A 24,805-nucleotide genomic window follows, 5' to 3' on the forward strand; every position below is an offset into this window, starting at 1 on the left:
ACCAATATTCAAAATGTATTATTAGTTATTATACTTGACTGCCATTTTCCATGTTAGCGAGGTAGTGCCAGGGAACAGATGAAGAAATGCCCATACATGCATACATACATACATACAAACATACACATAAACATCTCTTTTTTATAAGACTTAACTGCTGTTTCCCCACGTCAGTGAGTAGTGTCCATACACAAACATATACATACACATACACAGATATACATATATACACATGTACATATTCATACTTGCTTGCCTTCATCTATTCCCAGCACTACTCCGCCCCACAGGAAACAGCATCACTACCCTGCCTCAGTGAGGTAGTGCTAGGAAAACGGACAAAAAAGGCCACATTCGTTCACACTCAGTCTCTAGCTGTCATGTGTAAAGTACTGAAACCACAGCTCCCTATCCACATCCAGGCCCCACAGACCTTTCCATAGTTTACCCCAGACGTTTCATATGCCCTGGTTCAGTCTGCTGACAGCATATCAACCCCCGTATACCACTTCGTTCCAACAGTCAATTCCTTCCACACCTCTCACCCTCCTGCATGTTCAGGCCCCTATCACTCAAAATCGTTTTCACTCCATCCTTCCACCTCCAATTTGGTCTCCTGCTTCTACTTGTTCCCTTCACCTCTGACACATATATCCTCTTTGTCAATCTTTCCTCACTCATTCCCTCCACATGTCCAAACCATTTCAACACACCCTCTTCTGCTCTCTCACCCACTTTTTATTTCCACACATCTCTCTTACCCTTTCATCGCTTACTCGATCAAACCATCTCATGACACGTACTGTCCTCAAACATTTCATTTCCAACACATCCATTGTATTGCGCCCATACAATATTGTTGGAACTACTATTCCTTCAAACATACCCATTTTTGCTCTCTGAGATAGCATTCTCTCCTTCCACACATTCTTCATTGCTCCCAGAACCTTTGCCCCCTCCCCCACCCAGTGACTCACTTCCACTTCTACAGTTCCATTTGCTACTAAGCCCACTCCCAGATATCTAAAACACTCCACTTCCTCCAATTTTTCTCCATCTAAACTTATATCCCAATTTTCTTGTCCCTCAGCCCTACTGAGAATAAAAAGATATTTTGGAAGGAGGTAAATAACATGCATAAGACAAGAGAACAAATGGGGGAAGAAATAACAGGCAGTGATGAAGTGAGAAGATGGAATGAGTATTTTGTAGGTTTGTAGAGTGTGTTAGATGACAGAGTGGCAGATATAGGGTGTTCTGGTCAGGGTGGTAGGCAAAATGAGAGGATCTGAAAGAATGGTTTGGTTAAGGGAGAAGAGGTAGTGAAAGGTTTGCAGAAAATGAAATCCGGCAGGTTTGGATGGTATACAGTAAAATTTATTAAGAAAAGGGGGGTGACTGTGTTGCTGATTGGTTGATAAGGATATTCAATGTATGTATGGATCATGGTGAAGTGCTTGTGGATTGACAGAATGCATGCATAGTACCATTGTACAAAGTGCCTGTGGATTGACAGAATGCATGCATAGTACCATTGTACAAAGGCAAAGGGGATAAAGGTGAGTGTTCAAACTACAGAGGCATAAGTTTCTTGAGTATTCCTGGGAAACTACTTGGGAGGGTACTGAATGAGAGGGTGAAGGCATGCACAGAGCATCAGATTGGGGAAGAGCAGGGTGGTCTCAGAAGTGGTAGAGAATGTGTGGATCAGGTGTTTGCTTTGAAGAATGTGCGAGAAATAATAAAAAAACATGAATTTGTACTTAGCATTTATGGATCTGGAGAAAGCATATGATAGGGTTGACAGAGATGCTTTGAGGAAGGTATATGGTGTGGGTATATGTGTGAGTATATGGTGTGGGAGGTAAACTGCTAAAAGCAGTGAAAAGTTCTTACCAAGGATGTAAGGTATGTGCACAAGTTGGAAGAGAGGAGAGTGACTGGTTCCCAGTGAAGGTCGGTCTGCAGCAGGGGTGTGATGTCCCCACGTTTGTTTAATCTGTTTATGGATGGGGTGGTTAGGGACGTAAATGCTAGAGTTTTGGTGAGAACGACGAGTATGCAGTCTGTTGGGGATGAGAGGGCCTGGGAAGTGAGTTGGTTGTTGTTCACCGATGATACAGCTCTGGTGGCTGATTTGAGTCAGAAATTGCATAAGTTGGTAACAGAATTTGGAAAAGTGTGTGAAAGGATAAGTTGGTAACAGAATTTGGAAAAGTGTGTGAAAGGATACAGCTGAGAGTAACTGTGAATAAGAGTAAGGTTCAAAATATATATTTTTATATTTCTTTTTCATCATACTTGATTGCCATTTCCTGAGTCAGCGAGGTAGCACCAGGAAAAAGACAAAAAACAACCCATTCACTTATATGCACATAAGGATATATACACAAAAATGCCCATACATGCACATATACATACATATACATATCAGCATATGATAGGTTGATAGAGATGCTCTGTGGAAAGTATTAAGAATATATGGTGCGGGAGGCAAGTTGTCAGAAGCAGTGAAAAGTTTTTATCAAGGATGTAAGGCATGTGTACGAGTAGGAAGAGAGGAAAGTGATTGGTTCTCAGTGAATGTTGGTTTGCGGCAGGGGTGCGTGATGTCTCCATGGTTGTTTAATTTGTTTATGGATGCAAGAGTTCTAAAGAGAGGGGCAAGTATGCAGTCTGTTGAGGATGAGAGAGCTTGGGAGGTGAGTCAGTTGTTGTTCGCTGATGATACAGCGCTGATGGCTGATTCATGTGAGAAACTGCAGAAGCTGGTGACTGAGTTTGGTAAAGTGTGTGAAAGAAGAAAGCTGAGAGTAAATGTGAATGAGAGCAAGGTTATTAGGTACAGTAGGATTGAGGGACAAGTCAACTGGGAGGTAAGTTTGAATGGAGAAAAACTGGAGGAAGTGAAGTGTTTTAGATATCTGTGAGTGGATTTGGCAATGGATGGAACCATGGAAGCGGAAGTGAATCATAGGGTGGGGGAGGGGGCAAAAGTTCTGGGAGCGTTGAAAAATGTGTGGAAGTCGAGAATGCTATCTTGGAAAGCAAAAATGGGTATGTTTGAAGGAGTAGTGGTTCCAACATTGTTATATGGTTGCGAGGCATGGGCTATAGATAGAGTTGTGCAGAGGAGGGTGGATGTGCTGGAAATAAGATGTTTCAGGACAATATGTGGTGTGAGGTGGCTTGATCAAGTAAGTAATGAAAGGGTAAGAGAGATGTGTGGTAAAAAAATGAGTGTGGTTGAGAGAGCAGAAGAAGGTGTTTTGAAATGGTTTGGTCACATGGAGAGAATGAGTGAGGAAAGACTGACAAAGAGGATATATGTGTCATAGGTGGAGAGAACGAAGAGAAGTGGGAGACCAAATTGGAGGTGGAAAAATGGAGTGAAAAAGATTTTGAGCGATCGGGGCCTGTACACGTAGGAGGGTGAAAGGCGTGCAAGGAATAGAGTGAACTGAAACGATGTGGTATACCGGGGTCAACGTGCTGTCAATGTATTGAACCAGGGCATGTAAAGCATCTAGGGTAAACCATGGAAAGTCTTGTGGGGCCTGGATGTGGAAAGGGAGCTGTGGTTTCGGTGCATTATACAAGACTTCTAGAGACTGAGTGTGAACGAATGTGGCCTATGTTGTCTTTTCCTAGTGCTACCCAACGCACATGCGGGGGGAGTGGGTTGTCATTTCATGTGTGGCGGGGTGGCAACGGGAATGAATAAGGGCAGACAGTATGAATTATGTACATGTGTATATATGTAGATGTCTGTGTGCATATATATACGTATATGTTGAGATGTATAGGTATGTATATGTGTGTGTGGAAGTGTATGTATATACATGTGTATGTGGGTGGGTTGGGCCATTCTTTCGTCTGTTTCCTTGCGCTACCTCGCAAACGCGGGAGACAGCGACAAAGGAAAAAAAAAGAAAAAAAAAAATATATACATATATATATATTTTTTATTTTTTATTTATTATACTTTGTCGCTGTCTCCCGCGTTTGCGAGGTAGCGCAAGGAAACAGACGAAAGAAATGGCCCCCCCCCCATACACATGTATATACATACGTCCACACACGCAAATATACATACCTACACAGCTTTCCATGGTTTACCCCAGACGCTTCACATGCCTTGATTCAATCCACTGACAGCACGTCAACCCCTGTATACCACATCGCTCCAATTCACTCTATTCCTTGCCCTCCTTTCACCCTCCTGCATGTTCAGGCCCCGATCACACAAAATCCTTTTCACTCCATCTTTCCACCTCCAATTTGGTCTCCCTCTTCTCCTCGTTCCCTCCACCTCCGACACATATATCCTCTTGGTCAATCTTTCCTCACTCATTCTCTCCATGTGCCCAAACCATTTCAAAACACCCTCTTCTGCTCTCTCAACCACGCTCTTTTTATTTCCACACATCTCTCTTACCCTTACGTTACTTACTCGATCAAACCACCTCACACCACACATTGTCCTCAAACATCTCATTTCCAGCACATCCATCCTCCTGCGCACAACTCTATCCATAGCCCACGCCTCGCAACCATACAACATTGTTGGAACCACTATTCCTTCAAACATACCCATTTTTGCTTTCCGAGATAATGTTCTCGACTTCCACACATTTTTCAAGGCTCCCAAAATTTTCGCCCCCTCCCCCACCCTATGATCCACTTCCGCTTCCATGGTTCCATCCGCTGACAGATCCACTCCCAGATATCTAAAACACTTCACTTCCTCCAGTTTTTCTCCATTCAAACTCACCTCCCAATTGACTTGACCCTCAACCCTACTGTACCTAATAACCTTGCTCTTATTCACATTTACTCTTAACTTTCTTCTTCCACACACTTTACCAAACTCCGTCACCAGCTTCTGCAGTTTCTCACATGAATCCGCCACCAGCGCTGTATCATCAGCGAACAACAACTGACTCACTTCCCAAGCTCTCTCATCCCCAACAGACTTCATACTTGCCCCTCTTTCCAAGACTCTTGCATTTACCTCCCTAACAACCCCATCCATAAACAAATTAAACAACCATGGAGACATCACACACCCCTGCCGCAAACCTACATTCACTGAGAACCAATCACTTTCCTCTCTTCCTACACGTACACATGCCTTACATCCTCGATAAAAACTTTTCACTGCTTCTAACAACTTGCCTCCCACACCATATATTCTTAATACCTTCCACAGAGCATCTCTATCAACTCTATCATATGCCTTCTCCAGATCCATAAATGCTACATACAAATCCATTTGCTTTTCTAAGTATTTCTCACATACATTCTTCAAAGCAAACACCTGATCCACACATCCTCTACCACTTCTGAAACCACACTGCTCTTCCCCAATCTGATGCTCTGTACCTGCCTTCACCCTCTCAATCAATACCCTCCCATATAATTTACCAGGAATACTCAACAAACTTATACCTCTGTAATTTGAGCACTCACTCTTATCCCCTTTGCCTTTGTACAATGGCACTATGCACGCATTCCGCCAATCCTCAGGCACCTCACCATGAGTCATACATACATTAAATAACCTTACCAACCAGTCAACAATACAGTCACCCCCTTTTTTAATAAATTCCACTGCAATACCATCCAAACCTGCTGCCTTGCCGGCTTTCATCTTCCGCAAAGCTTTTACTACCTCTTCTCTGTTTACCAAATCATTTTCCCTAACCCTCTCACTTTGCACACCACCTCGACCCAAACACCCTATATCTGCCACTCTGTCATCAGACACATTCAACAAACCTTCAAAATACTCATTCCATCTCCTTCTCACATCACCACTACTTGTTATCATATATATATATATATATATATATATATATATATATATGGAGATGGAATGAGTATTTTGAAGGTTTGTTGAATGTGTCTGATGACAGAGTGGCAGATATAGGTTGTTTGGGTCGAGGTGGTGTGCAAAGTGAGAGGGTTGGGGAAAATGATTTGGTAAACAGAGAAGAGGTAGTGAAAGCTTTGCGGAAGATGAAAGCCGGCAAGGCAGCAGGTTTGGATGGTATTGCAGTGGAATTTATTAAAAAGGGGGGTGACTGTATTGTTGACTGGTTGGTAAGGTTATTTAATGTATGTATGACTCATGGTGAGGTGCCTGAGGATTGGCGGAATGCGTGCATAGTGCCATTGTACAAAGGCAAAGGGGATAAGAGTGAGTGCTCAAATTACAGAGGTATAAGTTTGTTGAGTATTCCTGGTAAATTATATGGGAGGGTATTGATTGAGAGGGTGAGGGCATGTACGGAGCATCAGATTGGGGAAGAGCAGTGTGGTTTCAGAAGTGGGAGAGGATGTGTGGATCAGGTGTTTGCTTTGAAGAATGTATGTGAGAAATACTTAGAAAAGCAAATGGATTTGTATGTAGCATTTATGGATCTGGAGAAGGCATATGATAGAGTTGATAGAGATGCTCTGTGGAAGGTATTAAGAATATATGGTGTGGGAGGCAAGTTGTTAGAAGCAGTGAAAAGTTTCTATCGAGGATGTAAGGCATGTGTACGTGTAGGAAGAGAGGAAAGTGATTGGTTCTCAGTGAATGTAGGTTTGCGGCAGGGGTGTGTGATGTCTCCATGGTTGTTTAATTTGTTTATGGATGGGGTTGTTAGGGAGGTAAATGCAAGAGTCTTGGAAAGAGGGGCAAGTATGAGGTCTGTTGGGGATGAGAGAGCTTGGGAAGTGAGTCAGTTGTTGTTCGCTGATGATACAGCGCTGGTGGCGGATTCATGTGAGAAACTGCAGAAGCTGGTGACGGAGTTTGGTAAAGTGTGTGGAAGAAGAAAGTTAAGAGTAAATGTGAATAAGAGCAAGGTTATTAGGTACAGTAGGGTTGAGGGTCAAGTCAATTGGGAGGTGAGTTTGAATGGAGAAAAACTGGAGGAAGTGAAGTGTTTTAGATATCTCGGAGTGGATCTGTCAGCGGATGGAACCATGGAAGCGGAAGTGGATCATAGGGTGGGGGAGGGGGCGAAAATTTTGGGAGCCTTGAAAAATTTGTGGAAGTCGAGAACATTATCCCGGAAAGCAAAAATGGGTATGTTTGAAGGAATAGTGGTTCCAACAATGTTGTATGGTTGCGAGGCGTGGGCTATGGATAGAGTTGTGCGCAGGAGGATGGATGTGCTGGAAATGAGATGTTTGAGGACAATGTGTGGTGTGAGGTGGTTTGATCGAGTAAGTAACGTAAGGGTAAGAGAGATGTGTGGAAATAAAAAGAGCGTGGTTGAGAGAGCAGAAGAGGGTGTTTTGAAATGGTTTGGGCACATGGAGAGAATGAGTGAGGAAAGATTGACCAAGAGGATATATGTGTCGGAGGTGGAGGGAACGAGGAGAAGAGGGAGACCAAATTGGAGGTGGAAAGATGGAGTGAAAAGGATTTTGTGTGATCGGGGCCTGAACATGCAGGAGGGTGAAAGGAGGGCAAGGAATAGAGTGAATTGGAGCGATGTGGTATACAGGGGTTGACGTGCTGTCAGTGGATTGAATCAAGGCATGTGAAGCGTTCAGGGTAAACCATGGAAAGCTGTGTAGGTATGTATATTTGCGTGTGTGGACGTGGGTATGTACATGTGTATGGGGAGGGTTGGGCCATTTCTTTCATCTGTTTCCTTGCGCTACCTCGCAAACGCGGGAGACAGCGACAAAGTATAAAAAAAAAAAAAAAAAAAAAAATATATATATATATATATATAAATTTTTTTTTTTTGCTTTGTCGCTATCTCCCGCGTTTGCGAGGTAGCGCAAGGAAACAGACGAAAGAAATAGCCCAACCCACCCCCATACACATGTATATACATACGTCCACACACGCAAATATACATACTTACACAGCTTTCCATGGTTTACCCCAGACGCTTCACATGCCCTGATTCAATCCACTGACAGCACGTCAACCCCGGTATACCACATCGATCCAATTCAATCTATTCCTTGCCCTCCTTTCACCCTCCTGCATGTTCAGGCCCCGATCACACGAAATCTTTTTCACTCCATCTTTCCACCTCCAATTTGGTCTCCCACTTCTCCTCGTTCCCTCCACCTCCGACACATATATCCTCTTGATCAATCTTTCCTCACTCATTCTCTCCATGTGCCCAAACCATTTCAAAACACCCTCTTCTGCTCTCTCAACCACGCTCTTTTTATTTCCACACATCTCTCTTACCCTTACATTACTTACTCGGTCAAACCACCTCACACCAAACATTGTCCTCAAACATCTCATTTCCAGCACATCCACCCTCCTGCGCACAACTCTATCCATAGCCCACGCCTCGCAACCATACAACATTGTTGGAGCCACTATTCCTTCAAACATACCCATTTTTGCTTTCCGAGATAATGTTCTCGACTTCCAAACATTCTTCAAGGCTCCCAGGATTTTCGCCCCCTCCCCCACCCTATGATTCACTTCCGCTTCCATGGTTCCATCCGCTGCCAGATCCACTCCCAGATATCTAAAACACTTTACTATATATGAATGGAGAAAAACTGGAGGAAGTAAGATTATTAGTGAAAGAGAAGAGAGAGGCATTTGGACAATTTTTGCTGGGAAAAAATGCAATTGAGTGGGAGATGTATAAAAGAAAGAGACAGGAGGTCAAGAGAAAGGTGCAAGAGGTGAAAAAGGGCAAATGAGAGTTGGGGTGAGAGAGTATCATTAAATTTTAGGGAGAATAAAAAGATGTTCTGGAAGGAGGTAAATAAAGTGCGTAAGACAAGGGAGCAAATGGGAACTTCAGTGAAGGGCGCAAATGGGGAGGTGATAACAAGTAGTGGTGATGTGAGAAGGAGATGGAGTGAGTATTTTGAAGGTTTGTTGAATGTGTTTGATGATAGAGTGGCAGATATAGGGTGTTTTGGTCGAGGTGGTGTGCAAAGTGAGAGGGTTAGGGAAAATGATTTGGTAAACAGAGAAGAGGTAGTAAAAGCTTTGCGGAAGATGAAAGCCGGCAAGGCAGCAGGTTTGGATGGTATTGCAGTGGAATTTATTAAAAAAGGGGGTGACTGTATTATTGACTGGTTGGTAAAGTTATTTAATGTATGTATGACTCATGGTGAGGTGCCTGAGGATTGGTGGAATGCGTGCATAGTGCCATTGTACAAAGGCAAAGGGGATAAGAGTGAGTGCTCAAATTACAGATGTATAAGTTTGTTAAGTATTCCTGGTAAATTATATGGGAGGGTATTGATTGAGAGGGTGAAGGCATGTACAGAGCATCAGATTGGGGAAGAGCAGTGTGGTTTCAGAAGTGGTAGAGGATGTGTGGATCAGGTGTTTGCTTTGAAGAATGTATGTGAGAAGTACTCAGAAAAGCAAATGGATTTGTATGTAGCATTTATGGATCTGGAGAAGGCATATGATAGAGTTAATAGAGATGCTCTGTGGAAGGTATTAAGAATATATGGTCTGGGAGGCAAGTTGTTAGAAGCAGTGAAAAGTTTTTATCGAGGATGTAAGGCATATGTACGTGTAGGAAGAGAGGAAAGTGATTGGTTCTCAGTGAATGTAGGTTTGCGGCAGGGGTGTGTGATGTCTCCATGGTTGTTTAATTTGTTTATGGATGGGCTTGTTAGGGAGGTGAATGCAAGAGTTTTGGAAAGAGGGGCAAGTATGAAGTCTGTTGTGGATGAGAGAGCTTGGGAAGTGAGTCAGTTGTTGTTCGCTGTTTGCTTTGTTTATATATCCTCTCTGTCAACCTTTCCTCATTCATTCTTTCCATATGTCCGAACCATTTCAACACACCTTCTGCTAAGACTATAAATTTTTTTTTTTTTTTTTGCTTTGTCGCTGTCTCCCGCGGTTGCGAGGTAGCGCAAGGAAACAGACAAAAGAAATGGCCCAACCCACCCCCATACACATGTATATACATACGTCCACACACGCAAATATACATACCTACACAGCTTTCCATGGTTTACCCCAGACGCTTCACATGCCTTGATTCAATCCACTGACAGCACGTCAACCCCGGTATACCACATCGCTCCAATTCACTCTATTCCTTGCCCTCCTTTCACCCTCCTGCATGTTCAGGCCCCGATCACACAAAATCTTTTTCACTCCATCTTTCCACCTCCAATTTGGTCTCCCTCTTCTCCTCGTTCCCTCCACCTCCGACACATATATCCTCTTGGTCAATCTTTCCTCACTCATTCTCTCCATGTGACCAAACCATTTCAAAACACCCTCTTCTGCTCTCTCAACCACGCTCTTTTTATTTCCACACATCTCTCTTACCCTTACGTTACTCGATCAAACCACCTCACACCACACATTGTCCTCAAACATCTCATTTCCAGCACATCCATCCTCCTGCGCACAACTCTATCCATAGTCCACGCCTCGCAACCATACAACATTGTTGGAACCACTATTCCTTCAAACATACCCATTTTTGCTTTCCGAGATAATGTTCTCGACTTCCACACATTCTTCAAGGCTCCCAGAATTTTCGCCCCCTCCCCCACCCTATGATCCACTTCCGCTTCCATGTTTCCATCCGCTGCCAGATCCACTCCCAGATATCTAAAACACTTCACTTCCTCCAGACTATAAATACATTCAAAACTAGTTTAGACAAATATCATAAATTCAGGCATACTCTGAGAAAAACACACGAAATAAACTGCATGAATGACAGCGGTAATGGGGACAGTAGATGGGTAATGTGCAGCAGCAGGGGGTCGCTGATACCTTAAAAACTGCTGAGCAGAATCACATTTTCTTGTTAAAAGCCTTTTTTTCTCTTTTTTCTTTTTTTTACCAGGCAACCAAATCCTGGGCCAATCAGACCTCCTGCTGTCTGTCTTTCTTATGTAAACTCATGTAAACCAAACTCTTTATGACCACACATCTCTCTTAACCTTTCATTACTTACTCGATCAAACCACCTCACACCACATAATTTCCCAAAACATTTCATTTTCAACATAACCCTCATCCGTACAAAACCATGCAACATTGCTGGAACTACTATTCTTTCAAACATACCTATTTTTCCACTCAGAGATAATGTTCTCTCTTTCCATACATTATTCATTGCTTGCAGAACCTTCACCCCCTCCCCCACCTTATGATTCACTTTTCCTTCCATGGTTCCATTTACTGGCAAATCCTCTCCTAGATATCTAGAACACTTCGCTTCCTCCAATTTTTCTCCATCTAACTATACCTCCCAATTAACTTGTCCTTCAATCCTGCAGAATCTAATAACCTCTCTCTCATTCATATTCACTCAACTTTCTCCTTTCACACACTCTTCGAAACTGTCACCAACTACTGCTCTTTCTCACCCAAATCGATGAACGACTGACTCACTTCCCAGACCCTCTCATACCAACAGACTGCATAACAACATCTCCCTCCAAGACTCCTACATTTATCTCCCTCAACATTCCATCCATAAACAAATTAAACAACCATGGTGAGATCACACACTCCTCCTGCAGATTGACCTTCACTGGGAAACATTCACTCTCCTCTCTTCCAACTCATACACACACTTTACACCCTTAATAAAAACTTCTCACTGCTTGTAGCAGCTTACCCCCACCTTATATATTCTTAAGACCTTGCACAAAGCATCTCTATCAACCCTATCATATGCCTTCTCCATATCCATAAATGCCACATACAAATCCATCTGTTTTTCTGAGTGTTTTGCACACGCATTCTCAAAGCAACTTGATAACGAGTTAAGTGCTGGCTCAGTATGTAACCATTACTAACCCTCCTAATACCTACACAAGCAGAACAGCTAATATACCTCCTTGGTCATTGGCTGCCTATTAACTGCTACTTACACTGACAGCATAACGCCTGCTATATACAGCATCACTCAACTTCACTTTAGCCTGTGCATGCCTTTCACCCTCCTACATGTTCAGGCCCTAAGTACTCAAAATACTTTACACTCCATCCTTCCATTTCCAATTTGGTTCCCCATTCCCCTTGTTCTGTTCACTTCAGACACATAAATCCTCTTTGCCAATCTATCTTTCTTCTCTTTAAGACTTATTCATCTTTCTAACTTTACCTTGCTCATATGGGTAATAGCAGATGCATAAGGAAAACAGAAAAGGATATACATGTATTAAACAATGAGCAAATCAGGAAACTAGTTATCACTAAAAGCAACACTAGCACAATCCTATTAACTACGTATTCATTGAAATATCTATGACCAACACTACACATAAAGTAAGATACATGTCACAAAATTAATAATCATTGCATAAACCTACATGTTTTCTTAGGAAGCTATTTCAACAATTGCTCAAACTTAGTCTACGGGTCTCTGAAGAAGATATATTACAGAAACAATCCTTGAAAACACAACTTTATAGAAAAAAAATTACTATATACTTAATACTGCTTAATCAATGGCCAACAATGTACAATGTACATTTCAACATAACACTAACTGGCATTATAGGTGTTTGTCTATCCAATTGTTCTTCATGACTAAGTAATAGTGTCTGTTCTGTAGCTACAGCCAAATGGCTTGCCTTTGCCAAGCTCCCCTACATACCCACCAATATCCAACATTCAAGTTTGCAACAAAAATGGAAATGTAACATAAAAATCAATTCATCTTTTAACAACCAAATGCAAAAATGCAATCTTTCATGATAATGAACAGAAATATCCAGTACTTTTAAGAGCATGCACAAAATCAATTCAGAGGAGCAACTTGTAACCACTGTTACATTCTAATGGGTTAAACTTATGGTAATTAATGACAATTTACAGCAACAAATACTTCTAACCTTAATAACCTCAAGCTGCGAGCCAAGCTCAGTGACATCTCCACTGGATTCTGTGACACAAGATGATACAGCCTCCAACTGAATATACAACCATGCAAAAAAAAAGATATAGGTAAGACAGGGATCATACACATAATGGATCTCTATAACATGAAGAAATGCATGCATAATAGGTAGGGGCATACATCCATACTACTGCAAAAAAAAATACTTGCAGCTATCATATAAGGTAAGTTTCAAACACATTTTTTCAAACATGACTGGCATTTCCTGCATTTGTAGCAAGAGGAACAGATTAAGACAGGTTGCATTTGCTCACATTCATTTCAAATAATGTACAATAAAAATACTACAAATGAAAAAAAAAGCAGACATGCCTTATGGTCTTACAAAATTAACTTAAAAAAAATTATAAGGACAAGGAAAATAATAGAGTATCTACATTAAATGCTTTCTTAGTGGTACATTAAAATGAGAAAAAATTGGAAAAGGGATAAAGTAAAAGGAGTGAGATAAAAGGTATAATTAGGGAAAGGGTAGAAAGGACAAAAGTGAGAACAGTAGACCTGATGGTTCAAATCAAGGTTATTTGTGAAGTATTATCTAAACACAGCCAGCAATATTGGTCACTCCCTATAATTTCATAAAGGATGCATAAATCTTTCATTACCCCTATTCAAAATCCCATTTGCTATGTCTCTTGCTTTGCATACCACCTCATCCCAAGCAACCCATATCCCTCTCCATGTCATCCAACATATTCAGGAGGTCTTCAAAACATTTAGCCATCTCATTTACATATCTTAATCTGTTACCTCTTCCCTACAGCTCTCCTTGCTATCATCTCAATCTATTTGCTTGTTTTCCTCATACTTCATCTTCATCCAAAACATTTTCTTATTCTACTAAAAATTCAACAATTCTCCCTCTCTCTCCATTTCTCACTTGCATTCTCTTTCAGTTCTTTTGGCTTTTTCTTGACCTCCCATCATTCTCATCTGTACTTCTAATCACTCACATTCTTTAAAAATACTTCCAATCTATTTCTGCTATCAGTTCAACTACCTCTTTCCAACTGTCTCGTAACATGGAAGTTCAAGTCACTTTTGCTTACAACACCCTTTTCTGTCCACATAATTATTTTTTTTTCCATGTTAAATGGATAAGCTATAGGTTACTTCGATAATTTTATGATCTGTGTAGTTTCACTGACAAATGCCATTGAAAATTGTCAAATAATTTAAGAAAGGATGATCTAATGTGTTAACATCTCTTTCTACTACAGGTTAAGTATCCCTTATCTAAAATGCTAGGAACCAAAAGTGTTTTGGATTTTGAATTTTATTAGATTTTGCAATATTTGCATTTGAACTTAAGAAAGGGGGTGACTGTGTTGTTGACTGGTTGTTAAGGATATTCAATGTATGTATGGAACATGGTGAAGTGCCTTAAGATTGGCGGAATGTGTGCATAGTACCACTGTACAAAGGCAAAGGAAATAAAGATGAGTATTCAAACTAGAGGCATAAGTTTGTTGAGTATTCCTGGGAAATTATATGGGAGGGTGTTGATTGAGAGGGTGAAGTCAGTGTGGTTTCACAAGTGGAGAAGATGAGTGGATCAGGTGTTTGCTTTGAAGAATGTGTGTGAAAAATACTTAGAAAAACAGATGGATTCTGAATGTAGCATTTATGGATCTGGAGAGGGCATATGATAGGTTTGATAGAGATGCTTTGTGGAAGGTCTTAAGGGTATATGGTGTCGGATGTAAGCTACTAGAAGCAGTGAAAAGTTTTTACCAAAGATGTAAGGCATGTGTACGAGTGGGAAGAGAGGAGAGTGATTAGTTCCCAGTGAATGTTGGTCTGCAGCAGGGGTGTGTGATGTCCTCATAGTTGTTTAATTTGTCTATGCATGGGGTGTTTAGGGAGGTAAATGCAAGAGTTTTGGAGAGAGGGGCAAGTATGCAATCTGTTGGGGATGAGAGAGCCTATGAGAGAGCTTGAGAGAGCCAGAAGAGGGTGTTTTGAAATGATTTGGTCACATGGAGAGAATGAGCGAGGAAATATTGAAAAAGAGGATATATGTGTCAGAGGTGGAGGGAGCAAGGAGAGAAGGGAGACCAAACTGGAGGTGGAAAGATGGAGTGAAAAGGATTTTGAGCGATTGGGGCCTGAACATGCAGGAGGGTGAAAGGCGTGTAAGGAATAGAGTGAATTGGAATGATGTGGTATACCAGGGTCAACGTGCTAGCACGTCAATGGATTGAACCAGGGCATGTGAAGCGTCTGGGGTAAACCATGAAAAGTTCTGTGGGGACTGGATGTGGAAAGGGAGCTGTGGTTTCAGTGCATTATACATGACAGCTAGAGACTGAGTGTGAACAAATGTGGCCTTTCTTGTCTTTTCCTAGTGCTACCTCACACACATGAGGGGGGGAGGGGGTTGTTATTTCATGTGTGGCAGAGTAGCGATGGGAATGAATAAAGGCAGACAGTATGAATTATGTACCTGTGTATATATGTATATGTCTGTGTGTGTATATATATGTATACGTTGAGATGTACAGGTATAAATATTTGCGTGTGTGGACGTGTATGTATATACATGTGTATGTGGGTGGGTTGGGCCATTCTTTTGTCTGTTTCCTTGCGCTACCATGCTAATGCGGGAGACAGTGAGAAAGAGGGGCAAGTATGAAGTCTGTTGGGGATGAGAGAGCTTGGGAAGTGAGTCAGTTGTTGTTCGCTGATGATACAGCGCTGGTGGCTGATTCATGTGAGAAACTGCAGAAGCTGGTGACTGAGTTTGGTAAAGTGTGTGGAAGAAGAAAGTTGAGAGTAAATGTGAATAAGAGCAAGGTTATTAGGTACAGTAGGGGTGAGGGTCAAGTCAATTGGGAGGTGAGTTTGAATGGAGAAAAACTGGAGGAAGTGAAGTGTTTTAGATATCTGGGAGTGGATCTGTCAGCGGATGGAACCATGGAAGCGGAAGTGGATCATAGGGTGGGGGAGGGGGCGAAAATTTTGGGAGCCTTGAAAAATGTGTGGAAGTCGAGAACACTATCTCGGAAAGCAAAAATGGGTATGTTTGAGGGAATAGTGGTTCCAACAATGTTGTATGGTTGCGAGGCGTGGGCTATGGATAGAGATGTGCGCAGGAGGATGGATGTGCTGGAAATGAGATGTTTGAGGACAATGTGTGGTGTGAGGTGGTTTGATCGAGTAAGTAACGTAAGGGTAAGAGAGATGTGTGGAAATAAAAAGAGCGTGGTTGAGAGAGCAGAAGAGGGTGTTTTGAAATGGTTTGGGCACATGGAGAGAATGAGTGAGGAGAGATTGACCAAGAGGATATATGTGTCGGAGGTGGAGGGAACGAGGAGAAGAGGGAGACCAAATTGGAGGTGGAAAGATGGAGTGAAAAAGATTTTGTGTGATCGGGGCCTGAACATGCAGGAGGGTGAAAGGAGGGCAAGAAATAGAGTGAAGTGGAGTCATGTGGTATACAGGGGTTGACGTGCTGTCAGTGGATTGAAGCAAGGCATGTGAAGCGTCTGGGGTAAACCATGGAAAGCTGTGTAGGTATGTATATTTGCGTGTGTGGACGTGTGTATGTACATGTGTATGGGGGGGGGGGTTGGGCCATTTCTTTCGTCTGTTTCCTTGCGCTACCTCGCAAACGCGGGAGACAGCGACAAAGTATAAAAAAAAAAAAAAAAAAAAAAAATATATATATATATATCCCTGGGGATAGGGGAGAAAGAATACTTCCCACATATTCCCTGCGTGTCGTAGAGGGCGGCTAAAAGGGGAGGGAGTGGATGGCTGGAAATCCTCCCATCTCATTCTTTTTTTAATTTTCCAAAAGAAGGAACATATTCACTATTTCCTGCATTAGCGAGGTAGCGTTAAGACAGAGTACTGAGCCTTAGAGAGAAAACTCTCACTTAACCCCTTTTCTGTACCCTCTTTTGGAAAAGTAAAACCTGGAGGGGAGAATTTCCAGCCTCCTGCTGGAGAGAGAGAGAGAGAGAGAGAGAGAGAGAGAGAGAGAGAGAGAGAGAGAGAGAGAGAGAGAGAGATACCCTATAAATACCCAAGATGTAATTATGCCATGAGACAGAGGTGAGAGAAAAACATATAAGAGGAATAACAAAATTGAAAGAGTATGAGAAAGTCAGATGTAACTACATGCACTCCCTAGATATTTGCCCAGTACCCATTTATGAAACAGTTCGGTGTGTGTGTGTGTGTGTGTGTGTGTGTGTGTGCGTGTGTATTAAATATAAGTGCAATCATGTCTTAATGTTCTTCTTAACATATTTCTGGCTGAACTATACCTTTGTACAACTTCAGAAAGTCCTTAAACAACACCAATAAAATGTCAAAACAAATACCCTGAATCAATTTCAGCACAAAAACTAACATGTATGAGAATACAATCTGAACTTACCTTTGCTCTAGTCTTACATAACTCCTCATGGAGACTCGAATTTTCTTCGTTCATCAAACGATTTTCACGTTCAATACGGTTCAGAGCCTCTAATATGGGAGCCTCTCGAGAAATTTTCTGGAAGTGATATAAGACACAGGTACATTGAGGCAACTACAAAAAGTATTAAGCATTAAAGAACAATGAAGCAACATATACAACACTAAATAAATATACAAATATATATATATATAAAAATGTGTGGAAGTCGAGAACATTATCTCGGAAAGCAAAAATGGGTATGTTTGAGGGAATAGTGGTTCCAACAATGTTGTATGGTTGCGAGGCGTGGGCTATGGATAGAGATGTGCGCAGGAGGATGGATGTGCTGGAAATGAGATGTTTGAGGACAATGTGTGGTGTGAGGTGGTTTGATCGAGTAAGTAACGTAAGGGTAAGAGAGATGTGTGGAAATAAAAAGAGCGTGGTTGAGAGAGCAGAAGAGGGTGTTTTGAAATGGTTTGGGCACATGGAGAGAATGAGTGAGGAGAGATTGACCAAGAGGATATATGTGTCGGAGGTGGAGGGAACGAGGAGAAGAGGGAGACCAAATTGGAGGTGGAAAGATGGAGTGAAAAAGATTTTGTGTGATCGGGGCCTGAACATGCAGGAGGGTGAAAGGAGGGCAAGAAATAGAGTGAATTGGAGTCATGTGGTATACAGGGGTTGACGTGCTGTCAGTGGATTGAAGCAAGGCATGTGAAGCGTCTGGGGTAAACCATGGAAAGCTGTGTAGGTATGTATATTTGCGTGTGTGGACGTGTGTATGTACATGTGTATGGGGGGGGGGGATTGGGCCATTTCTTTCGTCTGTTTCCTTGCGCTACCTCGCAAACGCGGGAGACAGCGACAAAGTATAAAAAAAAAAAAAAATATATATATATATATATATATATATATATATATATATATATATATATATATATATATATATATATTTTTATACTTTGTCGCTGTCTCCCGCGTTTGCGAGGTAGCGCAAGGAAACAGACGAAAGAAATGGCCCAACCCCCCCCCATACACATGTATATACATACGTCCACACACGCAAATATACATACCTACACAGCTTTCCATGGTTTACCCCAGACGCTTCACATGCCTTGATTCAATCCACTGACAGCACGTCAACCCCGGTATACCACATCGCTCCAATTCACTCTATTCCTTGCCCTCCTTTCACCCTCCTGCATGTTCAGGCCCCGATCACACAAAATCTTTTTCACCCCATCTTTCCACCTCCAATTTGGTCTCCCTCTTCTCCTCGTTCCCTCCACCTCCGACACATATATCCTCTTGGTCAATCTTTCCTCACTCATTCTCTCCATGTGCCCAAACCACTTCAAAACACCCTCTTCTGCTCTCTCAACCACGCTCTTTTTATTTCCACACATCTCTCTTACCCTTACGTTACTCACTCGATCAAACCACCTCACACCACACATTGTCCTCAAACATCTCATTTCCAGCACATCCATCCTCCTGCGCACAACTCTATCCATAGCCCACGCCTCACAACCATACAACATTGTTGGAACCACTATTCCTTCAAACATAGCCATTTTTGCTTTCCAAGATAATGTTCTCGACTTCCACACATTCTTCAAGGCCCCCAGAATTTTCGCCCCCTCCCCCACCCTATGATCCACTTCCGCTTCCATGGTTCCATCCGCTGCCAGATCCACTCCCAGATATCTAAAACACTTCACTTCCTCCAGTTTTTCTCCATTCAAACTCACCTCCCAATTGACTTGACCCTCAACCCTACTGTACCTAATAACCTTGCTCTTATTCACATTTACTCTTAACTTTCTTCTTCCACACACTTTACCAAACTCAGTCACCAGCTTCTGCAGTTTCTCACATGAATCAGCCACCAGCGATGTATCATCAGCGAACAACAACTGACTCACTTCCCAAGCTCTCTCATCCCCAACAGACTTCATACTTGCCCCTCTTTCCAAAACTCTTGCATTTACCTCCCTAACAACCCCATCCATAAACAAATTAAACAACCATGGAGACATCACACACCCCTGCCGCAAACCTACATTCACTGAGAACCAATCACTTTCCTCTCTTCCTACACGTACACATGCCTTACATCCTCGATAAAAACTTGTCACTGCTTCTAACAACTTGCCTCCCACACCATATATTCTTAATACCTTCCACAGAGCATCTCTATCAACTCTATCATATGCCTTCTCCAGATCCATAAATGCTACATACAAATCCATTTGCTTTTCTAAGTATTTCTCACATACATTCTTCAAAGCAAACACCTGATCCACACATCCTCTACCACTTCTGAAACCACACTGCTCTTCCCCAATCTGATGCTCTGTACATGCCTTCACCCTCTCAATCAATACCCTCCCATATAATTTACCAGGAATACTCAACAAACTTATACCTCTGTAATTTGAGCACTCACTCTTATCCCCTTTGCCTTTGTACAATGGCACTATGCACGCATTCCGCCAATCCTCAGGCACCTCACCATGAGTCATACATACATTAAATAACCTTACCAACCAGTCAACAATACAGTCACCCACTTTTTTAATAAATTCCACTGCAATACCATCCAAACCTGCTGCCTTGCCGGCTTTCATCTTCCGCAAAGCTTTCACTACCTCTTCTCTGTTTACCAAATCATTTTCCCTAACCCTCTCACTTTGCACACCACCTCGACCAAAACACCCTATATCTGCCACTCTATCATCAAACACATTCAACAAACCTTCAAAATACTCACTCCATCTCCTTCTCACATCACCACTACTTGTTATCACCTCCCCACTTGCGCCCTTCACTGAAGTTCCCATTTGCTCCCTTGTCTTACGCACTTTATTTACCTCCTTCCAGAACATCTTTTTATTCTCCCTAAAATTTAATGATACTCTCTCACCCCAACTCTCATTTGCCCTTTTTTTCACCTCTTGCACCTTTCTCTTGACCTCCTGTTTCTTTCTTTTATACATATATATATATATATATATATTATACATATATATATATATATATATATATTATCCTCGGGATAGGGGAGAAAGAATACTTCCCACGCATTCCCCACATGTCATAGAAGGCGACTAAAAGGGACGGGAGAGGAGGGGGCTAGAAACCCCCGTCCTTGTATTTTAACTTTCTAAAAGGGGAAACAGAAGAAGGAGTCACACAGGGAGTGCTCACCCTCCTTGAAAGGTCAGGATGGGGTGTCTAAATGTGTGTGGATGTAAACAAGATGAGAAAAATGGAGAGATAGGTAGTATATTTGAGGAAAGGAACCTGGATGTTTTGGCTCTGAGTGAAATGAAGCTCAAGGGTAAAGGGGAGGAGTGGTTTGGGAATGTTTTGAGAGTAAAGTCAGGGGTTGGTGAAAGGACAAGAGCAAGGGAAGGAGTAGCACTAATCCTGAAATAGGAGTGATGGGAGTATGTGATAGAGTGTAAGAAAGTAAACTCTAGATTGATATGGGTAAAACTGAAAGTGAATGGAGAGAGATGGGTGATTATTGGTGCCTATGCACCTGGGCATGAGAAGAGAGATCATGAGAGGCAAGTGTTTCGGGATCAGCTGTTTTCATGCACAAGACCAGGTTATAGTGATGGGTGATTTGAAAGCAACGGTGAGTAATGTGGCAGTTGAGGGAATAATTGGTGTAAATGGGGTGTTCAGTGTTGTAAATGGAAATGGTGAAGAGCTAGTAGATTTGTGTGCTGAAAAAGGACTGGTGATTGGGAATACCTGGTTTAAAAACAGATATACATAAGTATACATATGTAAGTAAAAGAGATTGCCAGAGAACATTATTAGAATACGTGTTAATTGATAGGTGCTTGAAAGAAAGACTTTTGGATGTTAATGTGCTGAGAGGTGCAACTGGAGGGATGCCTGATCATTATCTTGTGGAGACAAAGGTGAAGATTTGTAGAGGTTTTCAGAAAAAAAACAGAGAATGTTGGGGTGAAGAGAGTGGTGAGAGTAAGTGAGCTTGGGAAGGAGACTTTGGTGAGGAAGTACCAGGACAGACTGAGGGCAGAATGGAAAAAGTTGAAAGCAAAGGACGTAAGGGGAGTGGGGGAGGAATGGGATATATTTAGGGAAGCAGTGATGGCTTGTGCAAAAGATGCTTGTGGCATGAGAAGCATGGGAGGTGGGCAGATTAGAAAGGATAGTGAGTGGTGGAATGAAGAAGTAAGATTATTAGTGAAAGAGAAGAGTGAGGCATTTAGACAATTTTTGCAGGGAAATAGTGCAAATGACTGGGAGATGTATATGAGAAAGAGGCAGGAGGTCAAGAGAAAGGTGCAAGAGGTGAAAAAGAGGGCAAATGAGAATTGGCGTGTGAGAGTATCGTTAAATTTTAGGAAGAATAAAAAGATGCTTTGGATGGAGGTAAATAAAGTGCGTAAGACAAGAGAACAAATGGGAACATCGGTAAAGGGGGCTAATGGGGAGGCAATAATAAGTAGTGGTGATGTGAGAAGGAGATGGAATGAGTATTTTGAGGGTTTGTTGAATGTGTTAGATAACAGAGTGGCAGATATAGGGTGCTCTGGTCGAGGTGGTGAGCGAAGTGAGAGGGTCAGGGAGAATGGATTGGTAAACAGAGAAGAGGTAGTGAAAGCTTTGTGGATGATGAAAGTCGGCAAGGCGGCGGGTTTGGATGGTACTACTGTGGAATTCACTAAAAAAGGGGGTGACTGTGTTGTTGACTGGTTGGTGAGGATATTCAATGTATGTATGGTTCATGGTGAAGTGCCTGAAGATTGGCAGAAAGCATGCATAGTGTTATTGTACAAAGGCAAAGGGGATAAGAGTGTGTGTTCAAATTACAGAGGTATAAGTTTGCTGAGTATTCCTGGGAAATTATATGGGAGGGTACTGATCGAGAGGGTCAAGGCATGTACAGAGCATCAGATTGGGGAAGAGCAGTGTGGTTTCAGAAGTGGTGAAGGATGTGTGGAACAGGTGTTTGCTTTGAAGAATGTATGTGAGAAATACTTAGAAAAACAAATGTATTTGTATGGAGCATTTATGGATCTGGAGTAGTGTTGCTCTGTTGAAGGTATTAAGAGTATATGGTATGGGAGTCAAGTTGCTAGAAGCAGTGAAAAGTTTTTATCAAGGATGTAAGGCATGTGTATGAGTAGGAAGAGAGGAAAGTGACTGGTTCCCAGTGAATGTAGGTTTACAGCAGGGGTGCATGATGTCTCCATGGGGTTGGGGTTGTTAGGGAGGTGAATGCAAGAGTTCTAAAGAGAGGGGCAAGTATGCAGTCTGTTGTGGATGAGAGGGCTAGGAAGTGAGTCAGTTGTTGTCCGCTGATGATACAGCGCTGCTGACTGAATTGGGTGAGAAACTGCAGAAGCTGGTGACTAAGTTTGGTAAAGTGTGTGAAAGAAGAAAGCTGAGAGTAAATGTCAATAAGAGCAAGGCACAGTAGGGCTGAGGGACAAGTCAATTGGGAGGTAAGTTTGAATGGAGAAAAACTGGAGGAAGTGAAGTGTTTTAGATATCTGGGAGTGGATTTGGCAGCGGATGGAACCATGGAAGCGGAATTGAGTCACTGGGTGGGGGAGAGGCGAAAGTTGTGGGAGTGTTGAAGAATGTGTGGAAGGCGACAACATTATCTCGGAAAGAATGGGTATGTTTAAAGGAATAGTGGTTCCAACAATATTATATGGTTGCGAGGCGTGGGCTATAGATAAGGTGTTGTGGAGGAGGGAGGACTGCTGGAAATGAGATGTTTGAGGACAATATGTGGTGTGAGGTGGTTTGATTGAGTAAGTAATGAAAGGGTGAGAGAGATGTGTGGTAATATAAAGAGTGTGGTTGAGAGAGCAGAAGAGGGTGTATTGAAGTGGTTTGGTCACATGGAAAGAATGAGTGAGGAAAGATTGACAAAGAGGATATATGTGTCGGAGGTGGAGGGAACGAGGAGAAGTGGGAGACCAAACTGGAGGTGGAAAGATGGAGTGAAAAAGATTTTGTGTGATCGGGGCCTGAACATGCAGGAGGGTGAAAGGAGGGCAAGGAATAGAGTGAACTGGATCGATGTGGTATACCGGGGTTGACGTGCTGTCGGTGGATTGAATCAGGGCATGTGAAGCGTCTGGTGTAAACCATGGAAAGCTGTGTAAGTATGTATATTTGCGTGTGTGGACGTATGTATATACATGTGTATGGGGGTGGGTTGGGCCATTTCTTTCGTCTGTTTCCTTGCACTACCTCGCAAACGCGGGAGACAGTGACAAAGCAAAAAAAAAATATATATATATATATATATATATATTTTTTTCTTTCTTTTCATACTATTCGTCATTTCCCGCATTAGCGAGGTAGAGTTGAGAACAGAGGACTGGGCCTTTGAGGGAATATCCTCACCTGGACCCCTTCTCTGTTCCCTCTTTTGGAAAATTAAAAAAAAAGCGAGAGGGGAGGATTTCCAGCCACCCGCTCCCTCCCCTTTTAGTCGCCTTCTACGACATGCAGGGAATACGTGGGAAGTATTCTTTCTCCCCTATCCCCAGGGATAATATATATATATATATATAAGGTTTATTACCCATTGTAGTTCATGGAGTTTATAGGGTGGCCAATTTAGATGATGCAAGGCTTAAGGGAGTATATAAATCAACTGAAGATCAAGAGATCATGAAGGACTGACTTATTCTTAAAGAAATTATTTTTAGGAGTTTAGTAATAAAAAGACCCTTTATTGATGTATTGAAGAATTACAAAACATCATCAGTGGATACCCAAAAATTAGGATGTAGAGTGAGGGACAAGTTTGAAATCAATGTTTTACAGTGGAGGCAGAATTTCTAATTGGAAGGTAGGAGAGGCATTGGAGGCATCAGTAGATGAAAATGTTTAAACTTAACATCACAGAAATCAAAAACTTTTCTAAGGAAAACCAGTTCATTGATATATTTGAATTGAAAAATAATCTAATCACTAATGAGCTTTGCCCAACACTGTAGGATGAACTGGTAAGCAGCTTGAAACACAGAAGTTTATAATGATGAACTGCAGAATATTGTTATAATAAACCTCATTTGTTTCTTTAGATTATGAAACGTAAGCTGGAATGGGGTATATCACTTATGATATTTAGTTTACAATAAGAACATGATGAATCTAGGAAGGACCGCACTCAAACAGGATAATCATGAATCATTGACGTAGTGGAGACTATAGGTGCTAAGATGACTCAGGGATGGGAGGACAAAGAAGCTTGGGATATACTGTAAAGGAGGGAAGGGAAACACTCAAAGAATAAGACATAAGTTTGAAGAAAACAGTACTGTATCTTCCTACATGCTATCCCTGGGGATAGGGGATTAAGAATACTTCCCATGTATTCCCTGCGTGTCGTAGAAGGCGACTAAAAGGGGAGGGAGCGGGGGGCTGGAAATCCTCCCCTCTCGTTTTTTTTTTTTTTTTTTTTTTTTTTTTAATTTTCCAAAAGAAGGAACAGAGG

At 42.0% G+C, this 24,805-nt stretch overlaps 1 protein-coding gene across 1 annotated transcript in view; it reads right to left on the reverse strand.

The window, feature by feature from the left end:
• LOC139745702 (uncharacterized) overlaps window positions 1-24,805 on the reverse strand; it is a 130,254-nt gene that overhangs the window by 51,492 nt on the left and 53,957 nt on the right. The window contains exons 6-7 of the mRNA XM_071656140.1: window positions 17,272-17,388; window positions 12,820-12,897 (exon numbers count right to left, since the gene is read on the reverse strand). Of these exons, the coding sequence (XP_071512241.1) occupies window positions 12,820-12,897; window positions 17,272-17,388 (195 nt within the window). The remainder of the gene's footprint in view (window positions 1-12,819; window positions 12,898-17,271; window positions 17,389-24,805) is intronic.

The sequence above is a fragment of the Panulirus ornatus genome, chromosome 62 (genome assembly GCF_036320965.1).
Source record: "Panulirus ornatus isolate Po-2019 chromosome 62, ASM3632096v1, whole genome shotgun sequence".
Taxonomy (NCBI): domain Eukaryota; kingdom Metazoa; phylum Arthropoda; class Malacostraca; order Decapoda; family Palinuridae; genus Panulirus; species Panulirus ornatus.